At 44.9% G+C, this 20,218-nt stretch overlaps 6 protein-coding genes across 18 annotated transcripts in view; 2 read left to right on the top strand and 4 right to left on the bottom strand.

The window, feature by feature from the left end:
* Nucleotides 1–4,866, bottom strand: part of LOC127749313 (uncharacterized) — a 13,434-nt gene extending 8,568 nt beyond the window's left edge. Inside the window, exon 1 of the mRNA XM_052266998.1 lies at nucleotides 4,831–4,866. The gene's annotated coding sequence lies outside the window, so the exon portion shown is untranslated. The remainder of the gene's footprint in view (nucleotides 1–4,830) is intronic.
* The window catches only part of LOC113208281 (arginine-glutamic acid dipeptide repeats protein), an 18,867-nt gene extending 5,614 nt beyond the window's left edge, over nucleotides 1–13,253 (bottom strand). The window contains exons 1-12 of one of the 8 annotated variants that reach the window (XM_026425226.2): nucleotides 12,951–13,253; nucleotides 12,378–12,486; nucleotides 12,087–12,298; nucleotides 11,852–12,002; nucleotides 11,545–11,753; nucleotides 11,191–11,443; nucleotides 8,960–11,104; nucleotides 8,706–8,870; nucleotides 8,577–8,620; nucleotides 8,313–8,496; nucleotides 7,917–8,168; nucleotides 5,878–7,827 (exon numbers count right to left, since the gene is read on the bottom strand). In XM_026425226.2, coding sequence (XP_026281011.2) covers nucleotides 7,472–7,827; nucleotides 7,917–8,168; nucleotides 8,313–8,496; nucleotides 8,577–8,620; nucleotides 8,706–8,870; nucleotides 8,960–11,104; nucleotides 11,191–11,443; nucleotides 11,545–11,753; nucleotides 11,852–12,002; nucleotides 12,087–12,298; nucleotides 12,378–12,486; nucleotides 12,951–13,238 — 4,368 coding nt within the window. In that variant the 5' untranslated portion in view covers nucleotides 13,239–13,253 and the 3' untranslated portion in view covers nucleotides 5,878–7,471. Of the gene's footprint in view, nucleotides 1–5,877; nucleotides 7,828–7,916; nucleotides 8,169–8,312; nucleotides 8,497–8,576; nucleotides 8,621–8,705; nucleotides 8,871–8,959; nucleotides 11,105–11,190; nucleotides 11,444–11,544; nucleotides 11,754–11,851; nucleotides 12,003–12,086; nucleotides 12,299–12,377; nucleotides 12,487–12,950 lie in introns of those variants that run through there. The other 7 variants (XM_052267032.1, XM_052267030.1, XM_052267028.1 and 4 more) reach the window with 7 other exon arrangements.
* Nucleotides 34–1,608, top strand: LOC113208345 (facilitated trehalose transporter Tret1-2 homolog). Of its 2 annotated transcripts, none has more exons than XM_052267040.1 (3): nucleotides 34–756; nucleotides 986–1,197; nucleotides 1,278–1,608. In XM_052267040.1, exons 1-3 carry the CDS (start codon nucleotides 84–86, stop codon nucleotides 1,518–1,520), a joined length of 1,128 nt encoding a protein of 375 aa, XP_052123000.1. In that variant the 5' UTR covers nucleotides 34–83; the 3' UTR covers nucleotides 1,521–1,608. The 2 variants fall into 2 exon arrangements, with proteins under 2 accessions (XP_052123000.1, XP_052123001.1); XM_052267041.1 differs by having other exon boundaries at nucleotides 34–760; nucleotides 990–1,197.
* On the bottom strand, nucleotides 1,620–4,871 carry LOC127749317 (uncharacterized). 3 transcript variants are annotated; one of them, XM_052267037.1, is made up of 8 exons: nucleotides 4,836–4,871; nucleotides 4,519–4,732; nucleotides 4,247–4,444; nucleotides 3,480–3,775; nucleotides 2,931–3,047; nucleotides 2,685–2,784; nucleotides 2,162–2,257; nucleotides 1,620–1,948 (listed from the first exon to the last, which is right to left on the bottom strand). In XM_052267037.1, the coding sequence occupies exons 2-8, from the start codon at nucleotides 4,729–4,731 to the stop codon at nucleotides 1,733–1,735; spliced, it is 1,236 nt and encodes a 411-aa protein (XP_052122997.1). In that variant the 5' UTR covers nucleotide 4,732; nucleotides 4,836–4,871; the 3' UTR covers nucleotides 1,620–1,732. The 3 variants fall into 3 exon arrangements, with proteins under 3 accessions (XP_052122997.1, XP_052122998.1, XP_052122999.1); XM_052267038.1 differs by lacking the exon at nucleotides 4,836–4,871 and having other exon boundaries at nucleotides 4,258–4,437; nucleotides 4,519–4,746; XM_052267039.1 differs by lacking the exons at nucleotides 2,162–2,257; nucleotides 4,836–4,871 and having other exon boundaries at nucleotides 4,519–4,766.
* A 23-nt stretch (nucleotides 13,254–13,276) lies between the features above and the next one.
* Nucleotides 13,277–16,594, top strand: LOC113208279 (2-hydroxyacyl-CoA lyase 2). 2 transcript variants are annotated; one of them, XM_026425223.2, is made up of 12 exons: nucleotides 13,278–13,699; nucleotides 13,772–13,930; nucleotides 14,009–14,153; nucleotides 14,227–14,391; nucleotides 14,480–14,591; nucleotides 14,662–14,762; nucleotides 14,844–15,172; nucleotides 15,249–15,410; nucleotides 15,501–15,634; nucleotides 15,739–16,012; nucleotides 16,102–16,282; nucleotides 16,435–16,594. In XM_026425223.2, exons 1-11 carry the CDS (start codon nucleotides 13,586–13,588, stop codon nucleotides 16,279–16,281), a joined length of 1,875 nt encoding a protein of 624 aa, XP_026281008.2. In that variant the 5' UTR covers nucleotides 13,278–13,585; the 3' UTR covers nucleotide 16,282; nucleotides 16,435–16,594. The 2 variants fall into 2 exon arrangements, with proteins under 2 accessions (XP_052122995.1, XP_026281008.2); XM_052267035.1 differs by lacking the exon at nucleotides 16,435–16,594 and having other exon boundaries at nucleotides 13,277–13,699; nucleotides 16,102–16,360.
* The window catches only part of LOC113208343 (hemicentin-2-like), a 158,181-nt gene continuing 154,307 nt past the window's right edge, over nucleotides 16,345–20,218 (bottom strand). For both annotated transcript variants that reach the window (XM_052267043.1, XM_052267042.1), the window contains exon 6: nucleotides 16,345–19,730. In XM_052267043.1, the coding sequence (XP_052123003.1) occupies nucleotides 19,582–19,730 (149 nt within the window). In that variant the 3' untranslated portion in view covers nucleotides 16,345–19,581. The remainder of the gene's footprint in view (nucleotides 19,731–20,218) is intronic.

Raw genomic sequence — 20,218 nt, 5'->3', positions numbered from 1 at the left:
GAAAATTCAATTAAAACCCCCGTAAAAGTATATTGTTTATTCCGTACTTTCAGTTGCTGTACGCGGCGCGCCTGCTGGCCGGCATGGGCGGCGGCACCGTCTTCACCGTCAACACCATGTACTGGGGCGAGATCGCCTCGCCGGGCTTCCGCGGTAGCGCTTCCTCGCTCACGCAGGCCATGCTCTTCCTCGGCGTGCTGCTGGCCGACGTGATCGGCTACCTGTACCCGACCGAGTACACGACACTGGCCTACTGCGGCCTGGCCGTCACCCTCCTGTTCCTGGCGTGCTTCTTCCCGATGCCGGAGAGCCCCTACTTCCTGCTGATGCGCGGCCGGCCCGACCTGGCCAGGCAGTCGCTGCAGCGGCTCCGCGGCCGCGACGACGTGGCCGGCGAGCTGGTGCCGCTGGAGGAGTCGATGCGCGCCGATCTGGCGCTGGGCAGCGACCTGCAGTGCGGCTGCGTGGGCATGGTGCGCACCGGCGGCGCGCGCAAGGCGCTGCTCATCGCCGTGGTGGTGGGCGCGCTGCAGCGCCTGTCCGGCCTCTCGGCCGTCATCGCCTACACCTCGACCACGCTGCCGGAGAACCTCGCCAACTTCGGGCCCGCCATCATCGGCGCCGTCCTCTTCGTGGCCTCGTTCGCGCCCCTGCTGCTCATGGACCGGCTCGGGCGCAGGCCGCTCCTCATTCTGTCCTCCATCGTGGTGGCCGCCAGCATGACCTCCAACGGCCTCTACTTCCACTTCTTCCCAGGCAAGTATTCAAATTTGAACAAAACTTTGCAGGTGGATTCAGTTGTTGAGCTGGAAAATATGTAAAAAATTGGAATCGTCATGTTTTGTTTTTTTAATTTTTTTCCCCAGTACTTGCAAAAATTCAAATTTCCCGTCGAACGCCTACAGGCAACGCATGCATCACGTAATCGCATCAGCGTGCGCTTGCGCCGGAGTGTCATGCTCACGGACTCCCTCTTTTATTTCAGAGAGCGAGGCGGCCGCCGCGGACGGCTCCTCGCTGACATGGGTGCCGCTCCTGGGGCTGGTGGTGTACGCCGTGGCGTACGCCCTGGGCATGGGGCCCGTCCCGGACATCCTGCCCGGCGAGGTGTTCCCCACCAGCGTCAAGGGCCTGGCCGTGTCGGGAGTCAACATCTCGCTCACCATCTTCACCTTCCTCGTGTCCAAGATATACAACGTGAGTGTGTCGCACCGATTGCGTCGTCGTGTTTTTATCCGTCACGTTGTTTCTAACCGTTCCTGGTCCCCGCCACGCAGTCCGCCGGCGCGGTCGTCATGTACTTCAGCTTCGCCGTGGCGGGCGTGCTCACGGCCTTCTTCACCTACTTCGTGATCCCCGAGACCAGGGGCAAGACGCTGGAGCAGGTGGTGGCCGAGCTGGAGGGCCGGCCGGCCGTCGCGTCCAACAACACGCCCGACGTGGCGGCGCACAGCCTCTCCGCCTACGAGGACCGGACCGCGTCGAACAACGCCGAACGATCTCCCGCGCATTTACCGTAAAGACTAATTACCTTGTGACTGCTGTTATTGTTAATGTTAAATCGTGTGATATATTTGAAATAATAAATTTTAACTATTTACAAAAAAATATCCGACACCTTAATATTACCTATGTATATTTATGTTAAGTGTTTTAAGGTATCATCTGCTTTTAGAAACAGTGAATCTCTTTTCTACTCGACCCTGGCGGCTCCTCTGGCGGCGGCGCCGCGCTAGTGGAAGTTCCTCAGCGCTTGCAGGAAGGACACCGACGACTTCATGACCTGCGCGAAGGTGGTCATGCTGATGCGCTCCTGCAGCCCGGCCGCGGCCAGGCCGTCCAGGCTGTATCGCTGCACCCTGGCCGTCAGCAGGATGAGCTTCTTGTGCGCCTGCCGCCCCGCCGTCTCCCACTCGCACCGCCACACGGCCTCCTGCACGGACCCGCACTGCGGCAGGAGAGAGGCTCAGCCTTGGATTCAGCTCAGCAGGTTCACCTGTCCTGCTGTACCGTCACCTCTAGCGCCTGGCGAGCCCCAGCCCATCGGGCCCACTCTCATGATAGTTATGAGCGCGCGGAGCTGGCCCAACCGATGGGCGGCAGACGCCTGGCGGCGCGGCGTTATGACCTGAACTGATCTAGCTCCTCAAGAAGAACCCACCTCGTCTTTGAGCAGGTCGCTGAGGACGGCCATTAAGAGGAGGCTGACGATCATGAAGAAGGCGATGATGGGGACCTTGACGTCACCCAGGGGGTTCTGCAGGGATCGAGAGAATTACGCGATATGATTTGACGTACGTGCCAATTTGATCATGATTGCTGCAAGATCGTGCATGTGTTTCAGGGATTATCCAGAAATTACGTCCGTTTTCTCCAGAATCATTCGGCCAATGCCGGCAGCCAGGCGCCTGCGAGACTTGGGTTAGGCCAACCCGCGGCACACGCATACACTGCAGGAAGGATGTTGCCTACCCACCAGGCGCTATGAGACCTTTGCGAAGTCTGAACTGCTGAACTTGACAGGGTCGTGCGTAAAGGTAAATGACAGACGTACTTTCTGGATAATCCTTCAGCCTCACTCTTGCATGGGCGCGCTTAAGGTGAGTTGAAGGAGTGGGTAGGGTAGTATTATGTTGTCGTTTTCTGGAACTCACTCCTTCAACTTACCAATCGCGTGCGCTCACCGTGGACAGGCAGTACGCCGTGAGCCCCAGCAGGATGTATGTAATGGCCAGGCGCTCGGTGATGGGCCTCGCGAATATGTTGTTGTTAGTGTGCAGCATACTGTGGGCAATATCATCTCCACAATTATTTTTTTCAAACAGAAAAAAAGCACATTTGCGGTGACCACCCACTTATGTAAAACCCTTGAAAAAAAAAATCCCAAGGTGACACGCCCTGTCTCTCAATGCACCATTCTCATAGCTCACTCCAGGATGTGCTGGTGCTGCTTGACGATCACGTCCACTGGGCTGCGACTTCCCCAGGGCCGCCTCCACCTTCCCTCGAGGTCGTCGCCCGCCAGTTCGAGCGATCGCTTCAGGCACCTGCGAGCAAAGCAGGCTTGTCTTTTCGTATAAGTTACAAATTCCCCACCCTCCTCAGCCAGGCGGTGTTGAAAGTCGGAAGGGGCGATGGCGATGGATTGCCCCCAGTGTAGCACAAATTGCGCGCGTATCCGCTCACAGCATCTCATGCAGTTTTCTATTTCGTTCCGCTTCGGAATCGTCCAGAAAGTACGTCTGTACATCACAGACAGATTCATTAGGCCAATTACTGGAGCTCGACGCCCGCGAGACATGGGGTAGGCCAGCCCGCAGTACATGCATGCCCTGCAGGCAAGATGTTGCCTACCTAACAGGCGCTATGAGAGCTTGCAAAGGTTTGAACTTGGCAGAGGTTCGTAACGGTGAATGACAGACGCACTCTATGGATGATCCCTTACTGCGATGGGGGGGGGGGATAGAGCGGAGACCCACCGCATGAGGTAGATGCCGTGCGTGTTGAGTGCGAAGTGGATGGCGGACAGGGCGGCGAACGGGATGCCGCAGCAGACGAGCGCGGGGCTCTGGAACAGCAGGACGAGCGCGAAGCGCAGGGTCCTGGAGCCGGCCAGCGGGTCCAGCTCGCCCTCGGCGGGCGGCGGCGCGTAGATGAGGCGCGGCACGGGCGGCAGTGGTGGCACGAGCGACACACACGACTGCAGGATGACGAGCGCCACCAGGCCCAGGATGGTGCACAGCAGGCTCATCGTGAACATCATGTCGAGCCGGAACTGCAATCAGCGATCCCCACCGAGTGACTCATGAACCTCGGATCCGAGCCCCAGAGTTGTGAAGACACTATCCCCCCCTGGAGAAGTAGTGTCTAAATTTATCAGTGTCGCTGATCCGGCTATTATTGATTGCGTTCCGCAGTGGAGGGGGAGAATTGGAGAGGGCAGGGTGGGGAGGCCTGGCGGGAGGAACGCCACAGCCGTGCGCCGTAAAGTACGGAATGGTGGGGAGATGCCGCCTACCTTACTACTCCCGGCCGTACGCGCTAGCTGACACATTTAACTAATCAGTAGGCCTACATGGTACATCGTATTGTGTTGTTTAATTTTTAAAACGTTAAATGTGTCATCTGCTTCAAAAAGACTTCTCACTAAAAAATGTTTTTGCCTCTTTTTAAAAAAGTGAAAATTCCCCTGAAATTTCCATGTAAAGCACCCTCAAAATTTTGTTTTTAAAAATACTGTATCTACGTGCAGCAGACCATGGCGTGCAGGAATCGGCTCTGCTCGGCGTCGCGCCGCCACATGCGCTTGTAGCGGTCCAGGAAGCGCTGGTGGGCGGTGAGCAGGCGGTGCAGGTCGGCGCCGCGGCCGCGCCACACGCGGATGTACACCCAGGTCGTGTAGAGCGAGCAGAAGTTGATGAAGCCGTCTGTCACCTCCTGCAACCTCCACCGGCAGCATCAGCATCACAAGTAGGAAGTAGGTTTTCTTTTCTTTTTCAGCAAGCATCATCCGCGTACCTCGAAGTCGGCCGAGTCGACGCAGAGCGTGAACAGGGACGCGAGCGTGAGCAATGCCGCCAGGACGGTGCACAGCCTGGAGTAGGCGCGGAAGGCCCGGCCGTGAGCGTGCTCTGCGTGCGCGGCCCCGCGGCCCGGCGTGTCCAGGCAGTGCGGCGAGCACAGGCAGATGCCGACGGTCTTGAGGGAGGTGGTGGCCAGCGAGAGCACCATCCTGCCCCCCACCCAGAAACGTTCGGAATGTTTTTGCGACAAACGTAAATGAATAAATATTTGATCCCGGGACAAATCCGAGGCGGTCTCCGAGCAGACCTTACTTTCCTGCCTTCCGTTGCCACCCCTCCCGTCGCGACTGGCCCGGCCAGGCCTCCGGTCTGGTCGCCGCTCCCCCAACCCTTCACTCAGTGACTCCGCGGTGGGCGGGGATCGCATCATCAAACATTCCGCCGGGACGCCCTCCCGCCCCTTATATCGCCCCCATTACCGACTTGATTTGTCGGCCACCGGGGCGCAGCCGGCCGGGGCGGCCTCCCCCATCATCGTCGCAGACCTTGACTCGAAATCTACCCCCTTCCCCCTCCTACAACCCTCCTCGCCCCTAGCACTATGGCTTGTTGGCTCCATCCCCGCTGTGGAGGAGGCTCAAATTCAAAGGACATCGATTTCTTCCAAATTTGCACAGGTGTATGTGTCCTTGGGCTCCGTGTTCATAGGAGTAGTCCTGGTTGGCGATGTGCGCGTGAGATCGCCTGGAGGGTATAGGCAAACCCAGTGAGCGACCCGTCCCCGCTCTGAGCTGAGCCAGTTTCACGCGCGTGCTTGTGACCCGGGGGGCGGGGCTCGACGGAAGTCCGCTCTTGTCTCCGGGGGCGGCCGTAGGCTAGTAGCTCTACCCCTCGCAACGCATTGGCCACATTTTTCTACAGCCCCGCCCTTCCCGTCGCGTGGACCCATGGCAGCTAGTAGTCCGGCTACCACCACAGCAACATCTCTCTGTGTTAGTTTAGATGCATCCAGGCCCTTTCGGCTTGTCAGGGGTTCAGTTTAAGCTGACACTGTCGGCTGTAGCTACAAACAGGGACGTGGTTTCATTCGACAAACTGCGTTAGCTCGGCGCCTGTGAGACTCGTGGTAGGCCAGCCCGCAGTACACGCAAGCATTGCAGACAAGATGTTGCCCACCTATCAGGGGCTATGATAGCTTGCATCGGCTGATCTTTGTGGCTTAATGACGGCGAATGGTGGACGTAGTTTCTGGAGGATCACATTACGGGCAATTAGTTTCTTACAGTAAAACAGCGTGATACCAAATGGAATATCAAAGACGACTTTGAAATGTGAGGGGTGTAAAACATTTGCGAATTTTACTAATAATACTTTATTCTTTAACGACACAAAGAAGCTACAATCTACGATTGGTAGTCTATTGTCTGCCTTGGAAATTACGTACACACATATGCAGATGCATTCAGTTAACAAAATGGAATGTGTCAGGTATTAGTCAAAAATGTATTCAAGGATTCACTGGGGATAGCTGGTATCTTTTGGAATAGTATCAAGATTCAGTAAATGCTTATATACTGCAGTGCAATTCTCTGAATTGCCTTGCATATCCCAATAAAACGGTTTTCAAAAAGCAAACAGAGGTTGTGGATTAAAGAGAATTTTTTTTGGAACAATACTTATTACAGGATACTGCTCATAACCAAAATGCAATTGGACAAAGATCAGCATTTGTTAAACACAGCTTAAAAATAAAATCATTGCACAATTATCAAGTGATAAAGTGATCACAAATCCTTTAACGATGAAAATAAAATAACACAGTATATATTGCAAATGCTATAATTTAACTAGGGTAGATCTGAATTCAAAAAGACCACTCTATCACAGATTCAATGATCTAAAAGTTGGAATTTATCCAGTTTTTCTAAAAGTAGTCATACATAATTAATTAGAAGTAAATGATCCACTAGTACAGGAAGTGAAAAGAACACACTATGCTGGAACATTACAATACGGTTTCAAACACTTAAGGTTATTTCATAAAAATAAAACCCTTTCAACAATCTTTCTCACCTCTCTTAAATTTAGGAGACCATGCTTAATAACAAATTTAAATGAAGGGGAAGAATAAAATCACTGGTTTAAAAGAAGTACAAAAAATAGATGCTTCTATTTGTAAAATGTAAAACAAGTTCACTGTTAGCAAAATTGCTAAAAAAACAAACAATACATTTGAAGTCACAAAGGATCTGATCACACCTGACTTAAATGTAACTTGCTAGCTGAGGTCAGTTCATTTGTGACTTAGACATAAAACGTTTTGTCTTGATACAATATCAATTGTATCAATTGGATGACATTCGAACCATCTTTAAATCTTAAATTAAAACATCAAGAGAAACAGTCACCTTAGGAGAACTGTACTCACTATTTTAGAGAGCCTACTTGGATTGCAATAGCAACACTAAAATAACAAACAAGAAAATAGAGCTAATGGTTAAATTATATGGAATATGGAATGTTAAATGTTTCTTGGTTTGATATCAATCTATCTAGTCTTCAAACACACTTCATCCAATATTTTCACATACAGTATCTATTTACAAATACATTCATATCACAAACACCATGACATCACTTCATTTTCACTTTACTCTTATCAAATGACAACAATTAGAAGGGTATATTTAGAACTTACCCTCAATTTCATTAAAAAATAATACATATGTTTTCCCTACTCTTACTATCTACCGAGCATTTAATCAACCCATCATATCTCTCAGTGGAATTCAAGTTATTGAGCTAGAGAACAACACTACCTAATATTAGACATAAGTAGCTTTCAATGACACTGTCACTTACCGCATGGACTGGACAATAAGTGCAGAAAAGAAGACAATAATGAAGATTGGAATTCCTGAAGATTTCTTTGATAACTGCTGAGCTCGTCAAAGATACTGCTGTTTTTTGTGAGTCTTTGGATGTTGGTGTGCCATGTGAGGGTATGTATGATGTGGTGAAGTTTGACGCGGGGCAGGATATGGATGACGATGCTGGAATGGCTGGGGAGAGGGATGGTGAGGGGCTGAGATGGGGTGGGTATGGGGTCGAGGATGTGAGTGAGCATGAGGGTGAGGGTGAGGGTGGGGGTGGGAATGAGACTGAGAAAGAGGCTGCACATGAGTGTGAGAGTGAGGTGGGTAGCTAGTTTGCATTTGAAGACCTGAGCTAATAGGCATTGATGCTGTACTTCTCACCAAATGTTCTTGCGGTGGAAGAGTTTTACTGCCATCATCAATGATACCTGCAACAATTTAAAGACGTCATTCAGATTGCAAGCACGTCATAACCACACAAAATTTAATTACATCTCAGTATTTTTAAAATACATACCAGTAGGGAGTATAGTTTTTCCTGGATTAATAACCATAGTAGGTGCTACCACAGGTGTAGGGTAAGAAGTCGTATTTTTTGAAGGAGGGGTAGCTTTTGTGTTTGGTCTCTCAGCTATCAAAGCTGTCTCTGTGCTGCCCTTAGGGCCTACTGCTGAGGATGAAGAAGCAGTTGTAGTTGAAGCCCCAGATCGACGCAACTGTAGAGCTCCTAAAGCTCGGCTTAAACTGCTAGCTGCAGATTTCTTGGGGGCTGGATGGATAAATGAAATATATTTGTACAATAAAAAGAAATATCAGCCTCACTTTTAAGGAACAAAATACTATATACATAAGTCAAATAATACAAAAATAAAAATCAAGGATTATTTTATTTTTGGTAATTTATTTAACTTACACATTTTGGACTTTGAGGAGCTTGGAGTTTGTCCTCCTGTTGCTGCCTTTGACCCAGAGGGTTGGCTGGGCGTTGCCTGTACAGATGGCGATGGAACTGTGGGAGGAAGGTGCCCAGGAGGATAAGCCACCATTTTCTTTGTACAATTTGGTGTCCCTTTTGCAGCCCATCTTTTTGGATCAACCTGAAACACAATCAGTGAGCAATGGTAGAAAGTGACAGCACAACATGAAATTGAATCACAAAATGAGAGAAGAAACTTACAGGAGGAGTACTCTGATTCAAAGAACTTGCTATTTCTTTGTTCCCTAAACATTTAAATAGAAAAATAAAAGGATTAACTCAAGAACATAAAAAAAGATTAATCAGAAAGAGGAGCCTTGCTAAACCCACCACTGTTTTTCCTTGGTAGAACAACACTTGCATGTCTCTTAATACGAGGTGGGGCACTTGGGCGTTGGTTATTAGCAACAGCTTTGGGAGAAATAACACTATTACCGGAGACACACAGCGCTAGGTCATCTTGTGAACCTCTTCGAAGAACACTAGCCACAAGTCCTGCACAATAGAAGAGTAGTGGAGATAAAGGTACAGGACAAATAGGAAGATTTGACTGCCTTAGCTCAGAGTAATCATCAAATACATACCGTAACTATAGGCCTCCTTGCCACCAGCTCCTCCAGGGTGATGGGCATTTACTCGATGCTGAGGAGAATTAGAGCTTCGTGGCAAATTTTGATGCTCAGCAGGCATGGGAGATCTCATGGGACCATGACCATTTGAGGGCACAGGAGCAGGGTGAGATGGTTGAGTTGTGATAGGACCATTGATTATGTGCCCTGAACTCACGAGCATTTGCAGCTGAGGCGCAGGTGGAGGAACTGCAATGTTGCTATTAGGGAGCAACAAATTTCTTCTATCTACTGTTGTCTGGGGAGAAATATGGGGGCTTGAAGAAACACTCACTGGAGCCCTCCTATCAACAGTGGTTTGGGGTGAAATTTGTGGACCCGTGTTAGAAGTCCTTCTATCCACAGAAGTCTGAGGGGAATGTTGTGACACACCAGCATGGTTTCTAGCACTGATTGACGATATTTCACTAGACATAAGAGCACCTGTCAGTTGATTCAAATGATTCCGTCGATCCACTGTTGTCTGTGGTGAACTATGAGGGCTTGAATGAGAGCTTAAGGGGTTTCTTCGGTCTACAGTCGTCTGAGGAGAAATGTGTGGACTGGTTGCAGCTGAGAGTGGATTTCTCCTGTCAACAGTGGTTTGTGGAGAACTATGAGGACTTGTGTGAGAACTCAAGGGATTTCTGCGGTCCACCGTTGCTTGAGGAGATTGATGAGGGCTTGGCAGAGGATTCCTTCGATCAAATGTAGTTTGAGGAGACCGATGAGGGCTTGAAGAAGCATGCAGAGGATGCCTTCTATCAACTGTAGCTTGAGGTGAATGATGTGGACTGGGCATGTTTGGCAGTGGGTTCCTTCGATCCACAGTTGTCTGAGGTGATCTATGAGGACTGTTTGGAACAGTCAATGGGTTTCTTCGGTCCACGGTGGTTTGAGGAGAGCGATGAGGGCTACTCAGAGAATTGGTAATAGGAGGATGTCTCCACTCTGCTGGAGTTGGTAGGATTTCAATGCGTTCATCCTTCTTAGGAACTCTGTCTAAAGACTTATATGGCTTCACAGGTAAGACATTTTGAATACCATCACTTTTCCTGGCCTTGAGTTCATGAGCAGTACCCTCTCTCCTCAGACATGACTTTAATTCCTGCAAACTCATATCACTGTTCCGTAAATTACTTTTCAAATCAATTGATGTAGCAGCTCGGTTCCATATAACACCAAATTGTTTAAAAGGATCACAGCCATTCTCATTTTGATGATTAGAGTTTGACGATATTGTTTCTCCTGTGAGCCCTTTAACATAAAGATCCACCTTTGGGGATGAACGATCACGTTTTACAACAATCACATTAGACTGGATAGCATCAACCTCATCCTGATCATTTGCATTAGATTTATATTTCATATGGTGCATTATTGGACCATCAACTTCATCAGCAGTTTCTGGGTTTTTTGGAGAAGCATGATTTGGTAGAACAGAATTTCCATTAGTTGAGATCTTGTCCACTGGATGCTCTGTAGTCTTTGAGATGGCCTGCCGAAAGCTGTCTCTTCTTTCTCTGATTCCTTTACCACTAACAATACCATCAGTGCGTTGACACCCTTCACCTGTGTAATCAACAGATCTGGAAAGAAAATCTTTGCAGTCCTGCAGTAACTTTCGGCCATCATCATCCAAGTGTAAAGAATGGCGAATTGGTTTAGGACTGTTTTCTGATTCAAAACTTCTTCGTCTCCTCAAAATAGCACCTGGAATTGCTTTGGATCTTATAGCTTGTGAACTAGATTTACTTGATCCATTTGAGGGAGATGTCTTAGATGACTGCTGAGCCAAAACAGAAAGTTTATGCCTCTCTCCACTTCCAATGATGCGTAGTGATTTGCTTCTTTTGATTGGGAGGGCAGGACATGGTGGAGTAACTACTGGAACAGGATTAGAGGCCTGCCTTCTTCCAAGTGACTGACTACGAGCTACAGGACTACGCTCAAACATGGCCTTTAATTTAGCAATACCAACAGGACCCCCTTGACTGTTACGTTGTTTCTGGGTTTGATTTTCCACTTCCTTTTCATGTTTAGAAGCTGCCATATGAATACGATTTTTTCTTGGAAGTGGTGGGGCAGGAGAAGCATCATCTGTTGTAATTGATTTGTTACCTATAACAGGAGAAAATACTAAGAGTATGAGACAATACTCAAAAATTAAAAGTAAATAAAATCACAAATCACAGCTATATGCAAACCTATAGTTTTGGGTTCTTCTATGGTGCGCACAGATTCATAAAGTGGTTCTTCATCACCCTTACTGCGTACAAGAATGCCATCAACATCTATATTCTCATATGGATGAGAATCTATAACACGGAGCTGCTCTTTGAAAAGTTCTCTCACAGCTCGGTGCACCAATATATACTGCTCAGTTGTTTGCACCATAGCAACACGTTGTCTTCGCATTTCTCGTACAAGAGTGAAAAGACTGAAATCCTTGGTCAATTTCTAAAAAAAAAAATTATTATAAAATGGATTAAGGGTTACAACTGTGAAAATCTGATTTATCAAATTAAAAGTGAGATAGTTAAAAAAAATTCTCTACATACACCAGCACGAAGTAAACCCCAAACATAATCTATGGCACATATTGTTCCTGTGCGTCCACAGCCAGCAGAGCAATGGACAAGGACGGGTAGTGTTTCAGAAGCTTGGGTATCTCTTACTAAACGAACCATGTCAAGCAATGGTCGAACAGAAGGGGGAACACCATGGTCTGGCCACGCTGAGTAATGAAACTGGCACACAGTACGTTCCTCTGTTTTGAAATAAAATTTACATGAGTTTGCAATATTGAAAAGCAACTATTTCATGATGGCAATTATTTAATAATATTGGTACAATAAAGTGCCATACCTATTGTGCTATCTTTGTTGGTGTACTCAAGCTTAATAGTACGCACAGAGAAATCAGGACAGACATCACTTCCTTGAATTAGTCGAATGCGCACCATTCCAAATTGTTTTACTTCTCCCTCACGATCTACCCAATACTTTTCACATTTGTGCTGATGAGATAAAGAAAAACAAGTATGATTAAAAATGGGTATACATATAAAATTAATAAGTCAATCAATGAATATTTAGTTTACTTTGCCAGCTTCATCTTCATTGCAAGCCATAATGATGACATGCACTTCACACTCAACAACCATTCTCCAAAAATCATTGACAGTGTGAGCAAGGGGCCCCTGGCTTGCAATGTAGGCTGGAGACCCACTTGCTCCTCTAATGAAATTGGCATTGATGTAGTCACTTCCCGTAGTTCCGACATATTCGCTTAGCACGACTCGACTAAAGTCAACTGTAAGAAAATTTCAGGAATTTCAAAATTGAAAAAATTTGACTGAAATCCAATGAGTTTGATGAGGGATAAAACTTACAAGGCAAAATGTCTTTGTAGCGATTCTTTTTCCTATTTATTTCCTTTTCTCCAACACCACTTGAATAAAGTTTCTGCCCTTTCAGATTCTCGCTAAATAATTTGAGGTCCTGTTAGAAACAGAAAAGTATTACAGCACTCATTGTAGCATTCTCTGATATTTTCAATATCTTAAAATATGTACATTATATGTTTTCAAATTAAGGCATCTTAGATAATACCTGAACTACACAACATTTTAAAACAAAAAAATAATATTCACAGCTTGAGAAAAAATTCGAAATACAGCTAGCGGAGAAATTTTTATTAACGCAACCACCTGTGGCATCTGTGTTTTGATCGTTCGCGAGAGAACGGCGTCGTCTAACCTAGTTCCATAGCTTTGCCACCGGAATTAAGTCCCTATTTATGATTTTAAAATTAAAATGTTGGGTTGTGTGGGTGAGTTAAAACAAATAGTACAAGGAAGTACCGGTAAAATTGAAAATTAGAAGGCCGGTAACAAGTTTAAGTCAAACAAAGAAGAGGAATGTCACCCTATGTTGACACACTAAAGGTTTTGACAACAACCAACCTGAAACTCTTTCTCATAACTATCATCTGGTGACCGTAAAGACTCCAACTTTTCAATGTGATTCAAAAAATTGTTGAGTATGATGCGCAAAGGAGTTCTTCCCTTATCTTCTTTCATTTCAACCCATGCCGAGTACAGCGGATCTAAAATTGTTGTTGCTTGCTCAGGACTCAGGAATGCGTCCTCGCCATAACACTTTGGTATGTGCAACCATATTGCAATTAAGATGGCTTCCCCATAGTACTGATTGCGATTGAATGAATCATAAGAGAGGCTATACGAAAACATGATGACTGTAAACAATGAGAAATCAGCGTGAAGCAGAAGCAGAAACAGGTGTCAGTACTTCCAAAGCTGATAATTTCAAGGGGGATTATAACAAGTTCTATGACCTTGATGATAATTCACCAACACCGAGGCAATCACATTGATACCTTTGGACTTGGACCAACTTCACGATTCGGTTATCCTATCTTGTGATCGGTGTCGGGTTCGGATTGGCAACATGTCTTTAGGCATACTTAGAGATATCTACCTGGAAGCCTAGCTAGATTCCCATACTAGATCCCCATACCAGAAATTTAGAATCAGCTAAAACTTTTGTACTTCATCTCTCAATTGGTTCATTTACATGTATGATGGATATCTGTTGTTCGTGTTTTCTTCTGGGAGGTGCTGGTCTTGTATTCCTAGGGCTAGTCGTTGCATTCCTGAAATTTTTTAATCTACTCTTCATCTGGACCCACCCTGTGAGTACGGATTATATTGTAAAATCAATTCTATTGATGAATATTTTTTTCTATGTTGTTTCAATTTTTCAGGTTCATGAAGAGTCAACGAAACATGGAGGGGAGATTGTAGCTGATGTGCTTAAAAGCCATGGAGTTAAATTTATTTTTACTCTTGTTGGAGGTCACATATCACCAATACTAGTTGCGGCAGAGAAACTAGGAATTAAAGTTGTTGATACCAGACATGAGGTAACTTATACATGTATGTTTTTTCCCCCTCAAAACCACTCAGATATTTTAAACTATCACTAATAACTCTTGGTTTAGGTATCTGCTGTATTTGCTGCAGATGCAGTTGCTCGTCTTTCAGGAACCATTGGAGTGGCTGCAGTTACTGCCGGTCCAGGACTCACAAACACAATTACAGCTGTTAAAAATGCCCAAATGGCAGAATCTCCTTTACTCCTGATTGGTAAATTAGTTCAAATTTTCTTCATATCAGTAACAGCTTTTAGAACCATTGATAACAATTTGTCGTTTTGCAGGAGGAGCAGCAGCCACAATTCTGAAAGGCAGAGGCGCTCTTCAAGATATTGATCAAATTTCTTTGTTTAAGTCAATTTGTAAATCTTGTTCCACTGTAAAATGTGTAAGAGATATTGCTCCAACCTTGAGAAAAGCAATCTGTGAAGCACAGTCTGGCACACCAGGTAGTTTGAGGATGTGACAGTGATGTAGATTCACACTGAAGAGAAAATATTTGTAATCTAGCTAATCAACTTTTTGTATGTCATCAAGGCCCTGTATTTGTGGAGTTTCCAATAGATGTCTTGTATCCCTTTGCAATGGTCAACAAAGAAGTTCTAGGAGCAAGTAAGCCAAAGGGACTTCAAGCCACAGCTGTTCATTGGTTTGTAGCAAATTTGAAAGTTGTTGTATACTTAAGTACAAATTTGAAACTTAATATTATTTAACAATAGGTTCCTGAAGAACTATGTTCAGAATATATTTGCTGGAGCTTGGGACAAGCAGGAGATATCTCCTTTACCACCTAGCATTCCGATGCCAACTCCAGAAAACTGTAAGGATAAAAAAAAAAAAAAAAGTTCTCTATATATCCCGTTTATTGTCCCTTTCTCACTGTGTACCATTTATGGTTTAGTGCAGAGATGTGCTGAGCTTCTCTCCAGGTCAAAGAAGCCTCTTCTCATCATTGGAAGTCAAGCTACTCTACCGCCAGTTCCAGCAGAACGCCTCCAGAAAGCTGTCGAATCTTTAGGCATACCTACCTTCCTTGGTGGAATGGCGAGGGGCCTCCTAGGCACAAAGAGCAAGATCCAGTTCAGGCATCAACGTGGCAATGCTCTGAAGCGTGCTGATCTTGTAATCCTGGCAGGAAGTGTCTGTGACTTCCGCCTTCAGTATGGCAGATCAATACCTCGATCTGCTAAAATTATTTGTGTAAACCGCAACAAGGAACAGCTATGGAAAGTATGGAAAGCAAACCCAGTTTTTTTTGTTCATAAAATGTAACAGCACAGGGCTCTCATCTGTTGATTTCTTCTAGAATTCAGATGTGTACTGGAAACCAACTGTTCCTGTCCTTGCTGATGTTGCAACATTCATTGTGGAAATGGCTGAAATGTTGCAAGGGTCACTGAATGTTGACAAGGAGTGGCTCTCAGAGATATCAGAAAGAGAAACTGCCAAGGAAAAGAGTAATATGCAGGTAAATGAATCCCTCATAGCTATAAGAAGAACTACAACAGACAAGTTGAATTTTCTTGTAATCTTGATTCCTGTATATTATTTTTCTCAGATGTCACTGCAACCTACTGATCAGCATATCAATCCCATGAAGTTCTTCTATGAACTTGATAAGCTTTTACCTGACAATGCTATACTTGTAAATGATGGTGGAGATTTTGTTGCTACTGGTGCTTACATTCTCAGGTACTGTAGTATGTAGTATTAGAGTACCGTACTTAGCTCACAATATTGTTTCCTTTAGTCTGTAAACTTTTTACATTTCATTAATATAAATCTTCCAATTACAGACCTCGTGGCCCTTTACAATGGCTCGATCCTGGTGCATTCGGAACTCTTGGTGTTGGTGGTGGCTTTGCGCTCGGAGCTAAACTGTGTAGGCCAGACAGTGAAGTTTGGATAATTTGGGGAGATGGCTCATGTGGCTATAGCGTGGCTGAGATAGATACAATGAAACGTTTTGGAGCAAATGTTATTTCAGTTGTTGGAAATGATGCTGGGTGGACTCAGATCCTTAGAGAGCAGCAGCCCATGTTTAACAGCTCAGTGGCTTGCAAACTCTTGGTAAATAGAGCTGAGTCTTCTATAAATGGATCTAATGTCTTGTATAATGACCATAGTATTTTACATAAACTGTATTTCATTTTTCTCAGCACACTAATTACCATGAAGTTTCTCAAGGATATGGAGGTGAAGGACTTCTCCTGAAATATGATAAGGATGATATTGTTGCAAATATTGTGAGGGCTCAAGGCATTGGGAAAAATGCATCTGTACTGCTGAATGTGTGGATTGAGAAAACCAGTTTCAGGGATGGCAGTATTTCTGTTTAAGGTAAGGTGCTGACTGCTTACAATATCTTCTTTGTTAGATTGTGACAAAATAAAATTCACAACTGCATGCTAGAGACAATGTCTATATTTTATATTCAAAGAAAGTACGTAGATAACATCTTTTTTTACTTTCTTGTTAATATTTTATTCCAGAACAATCGTTGTTGGTTTGTCTGCATAAGGGTGACAAAACAAGCAAAATCCATTAGAGGTAAACATACTGTTTTTTCACATTGAAACATTCACAATTTTTTAATAAAAGGCAAAGTTGTATTATAACTTAGAAAAAAAAATCTATTGATTTAATAATTAATTACAGTATTTCTTTGCTTAAAATTTGAAGGATTGGTTAGTCAAAGACAATAGGCAGAAGTCACCCTTAGTGGCACACAACATAAAGCACAGAGACTTACAAACTCAACTCCGTTGGCAAACACTTGCTGTCACATAGCACCACTTGGAGACACAGCTAGATCTGCTGGATTACGTACAAGCAGGAAACCAATCCACAGATACTATCTAGAAAAAAGAGGCATGAAATTTACTAAAAGTTTGAAAATGAGTGGGATGTGTGACAGCAAACGTTTATCAGGGTTTTCTACCAATATTTTATTAATTAATTAGTAATAATAATAATAGACGTCGTAGACGAGAGAGGAAGACATGTGGGCGCTTGGTTCACGAAGCACAACTATACAACTCGTTCACACACATAATAGCTGTTACGCACACTAAATTAAGCTGTCCAAAAGATATATGTAACACCTTAAGAAACGAGTGCAGGCTGGCCTCTAACAGTTTAAATCAATTTAATGTAACAAAAAAAAAAAAACACTTTTTATTTTTATGTAGGTCAGAATATTAAGATTTTTGAAGGGTTGAGCCTTTAATCCACAAACACAAAAGTTTTCAATCCAAGCAATAAACATAACAGAGCTTGTCATTTCAGTACCCAATGCTAGGCAAATAATTGAAGGAGAGTCAGAAATGTTACAAATCAGCAAGAGCTATTGGAAACAAAGAAATGTAATAACAGAAATTTGTTGACTGCTCTTAGATTTGATTCATATTGTAATTAGGCATAACCTTAAGGGTATTTTCAAATAGACTACTTGCATAACAAAGCTAGTGCTAAGAAAATTATGACAGAGTAGTTTGCAGCTAATTGACAGGAAACTGCTTCAAGTCAACCCCCAAAAGCATTACACGTCAGTGGCACATGGTTATCATTGCATTTTCATAGTTTAGTAAAATCTTATTCTTTATCCACTTACTTGTAACCACAATAAGAGACATAGCAAGTGGCTAGAAAGCTTGTGCACTGGTAGACTGTCGTGCAATGAGATAGCTCTATCTCTTTTAATTGGATGAAGGAAGAAAGAGACAAAGTTATGTATAAATAAACATCGTGACTTTGGCACTGTTGCTCTGCATTTTGAGGTTGCTGACTCTCCTACCAGGACAAAAACTAGACAGCGTGTAAAATGTGAAGGACTTATGAAAACATGGAATCAATTTCATCTATTGGTCAATGTAATCTTATTCATGATGCTACGTGTTAAGTCCGATTTCGGTTCAGAATATTGTCATACCAGCTTTAGTAAAGATTCAGCTTCTGAAGAAGCCCAGTTATTTTTTCAAGGCAGAAGTAACCATGGTCAATGGATACAGATATTATGCCATTACTGCCATTTCACAACAATTAATCAAAAACAGATAAGAGATGGTTGTCGCTAGACGCTCCCTAACTTGTTCCAGGTACAATTCCTCAACAGGTCATAAATTCTACAGGATATTTTAGAAATACCACATAAATTACACCTGTAAACCATCCAACCTTGATACTTGTTTTGGGGCTGTGACAGTATTACTAATGGATCCAGGAAAAGAAAAAAAAGAAATGCGGGAGCCACACATAAGATGATAAGGGACAACTGGAAAAAAGATTTTGATAAATGCAACTCTGTAAATTGCACACAATTTAAGGGTGGAAACACTTCACTCTTTTTGATGAAGGTAAACAGTATACCCCTCTGGCAAGGTTTAACAGAAAGCCCAAAGTTTGATACAAAACCATAAAGAGATACCACAAAACTTTATGTATGCTTTACATTAGGCCTAGACATTTTTTACAATTTTCTTGAATTATGAACGCTTACGTAATCGCCGTTCTGTGGAATCCTTAATGATACAATTTTCTGATTGTAACAGGCAATTTTCTGATTGAGCAATACAACTGAGTGGTTCATTTACCTTACAATACATCAGTTTTGCATTCACAAAAATAGCAAGTACATTATTAACAACCACCAAAAGCAGCAGTAAGACCTTTTTTAAGGTTTACATATAAGATCTATACACTCACACATTATCCATAACAATAAAAATTATCAACAAAATTTAATTACCATTTTAACATATAAAACATTTTCTGTACAGTAGGCACACATAAACCTTACGTTACACATTACACACACACTCACACACACCCATACACAATTTCATCAACCAAATTGCGAAAATATACAGCATTTTCATCTTTACAATAGTAGATTTATTTTTACACTATAGCTTAAGAGAGTCTTTTATCAACATTGTCATGAAAAACGCAATGCCTACCGACACTAGAACACAATATAGATTTATTTCAGCCCAGTCAATGCGAAGGATATTTAGAGATGACTACAGAAGTTGAACCTAATTCGGTTCAAGGATAAGACTGGAAAAAAATAATAAAAAAATCCTATTCACAAGACAACGACAGGACATATACATGTGACTATGCAATATTTTAACAAGTCACTGAAAATTGAACAGGAACAGGTCTACAATTCCTTCAGATATTAGGCAGGCAGTAATTACACGAAGACAACAAATCCTTATGTCCTTATCAATCGACATCACGACAGACAATTACCTAAAGGTCTCAATAAATAGCTCAGCCTAAAATGTTACAGCTTATATGTATTATCCATAAGAAAAATGAAAGCGGACCTCCTCCGACTGAACGGAGACGGCCTCGCATTCGCCTCCCCAGTTTCCAGCAAGGGGACAACGACAAGCGTACAAAACCGAGCAGAGCGCGAGATCCGCTCGACAACGGTGTCCCGGGACATCCCCGTGACGTCCCCTCCCCGTCGCTTCCCTTCCGCTATTTACAAACAAGCGCAATGCGGGGACAGGGGGTGTGCGGGCCCGGGCCGCTTCCGCCCTGCCGCCGTACCGCGGTATGGCCCGCGCCCGGGCCGCACACCGCGCAGCAGCGCGTGAGGAGTGCCGACAGCCTGAGCAGACGAGTCTCTACGGGCGCCGCAGCACGCAGCCCACGGCGGCCAGCAGCACCACGGCCTCGACGGGGCGGCCGCGGAGGGCGGCGTTGGCGGCAGCGCTGCTGCTGCTGATGGACTCCAGGGTGTTGTCGAACGTCTCCTGGGGCTTCATCACCGACACTGCAACAGCACAAGCCCAACGGGTCACGAAACACCTCGCACTTCAACAAGCTCCTTGCCGCTCGCGTTTCATCACTCCGCCCCCCCCCCTCCCCCATGGACCCTCTTCATTTTCGAAATTGCAGCAACGGTCGAGAGAATATTGTAGCAGGGGTCTGACCCGAGACCCCGGCTCGCACCTCCCCGAAAGGAGTAGGGACAAAAGCTTATAAAAATGTAGTCGTATTTCCCCCTTTCGCCCCACCCCTCCCCTCTCTGCACGTGACGCACCGGCAGAATGAGTTCCGGCAGACATTAACACAATTCCCCATTCGTGATATGAAAAGTAATATCCACGCGCGCCTTGAGGTTGTAAATCTAGCGGCCGGAGCAGAGGGGGGAATTCCACACTGCCTCCCCTCCATCCCCTCCCTGACGGCCTCCCTTTCACTCTCATTCGCCCCCACTCCATCCCCAACCCCCGCACACACATTCTCTCTTTTGGGGCG

This window comes from Frankliniella occidentalis, unplaced genomic scaffold (genome assembly GCF_000697945.3).
Source record: "Frankliniella occidentalis isolate FOCC.00 unplaced genomic scaffold, Focc_3.1 Scaffold45, whole genome shotgun sequence".
NCBI classification, from domain to species: Eukaryota; Metazoa; Arthropoda; class Insecta; order Thysanoptera; family Thripidae; genus Frankliniella; species Frankliniella occidentalis.
The sequence above is the reverse complement of the archived record's forward strand: the minus strand, read 5'-3'. Positions and strand labels throughout refer to the sequence as shown.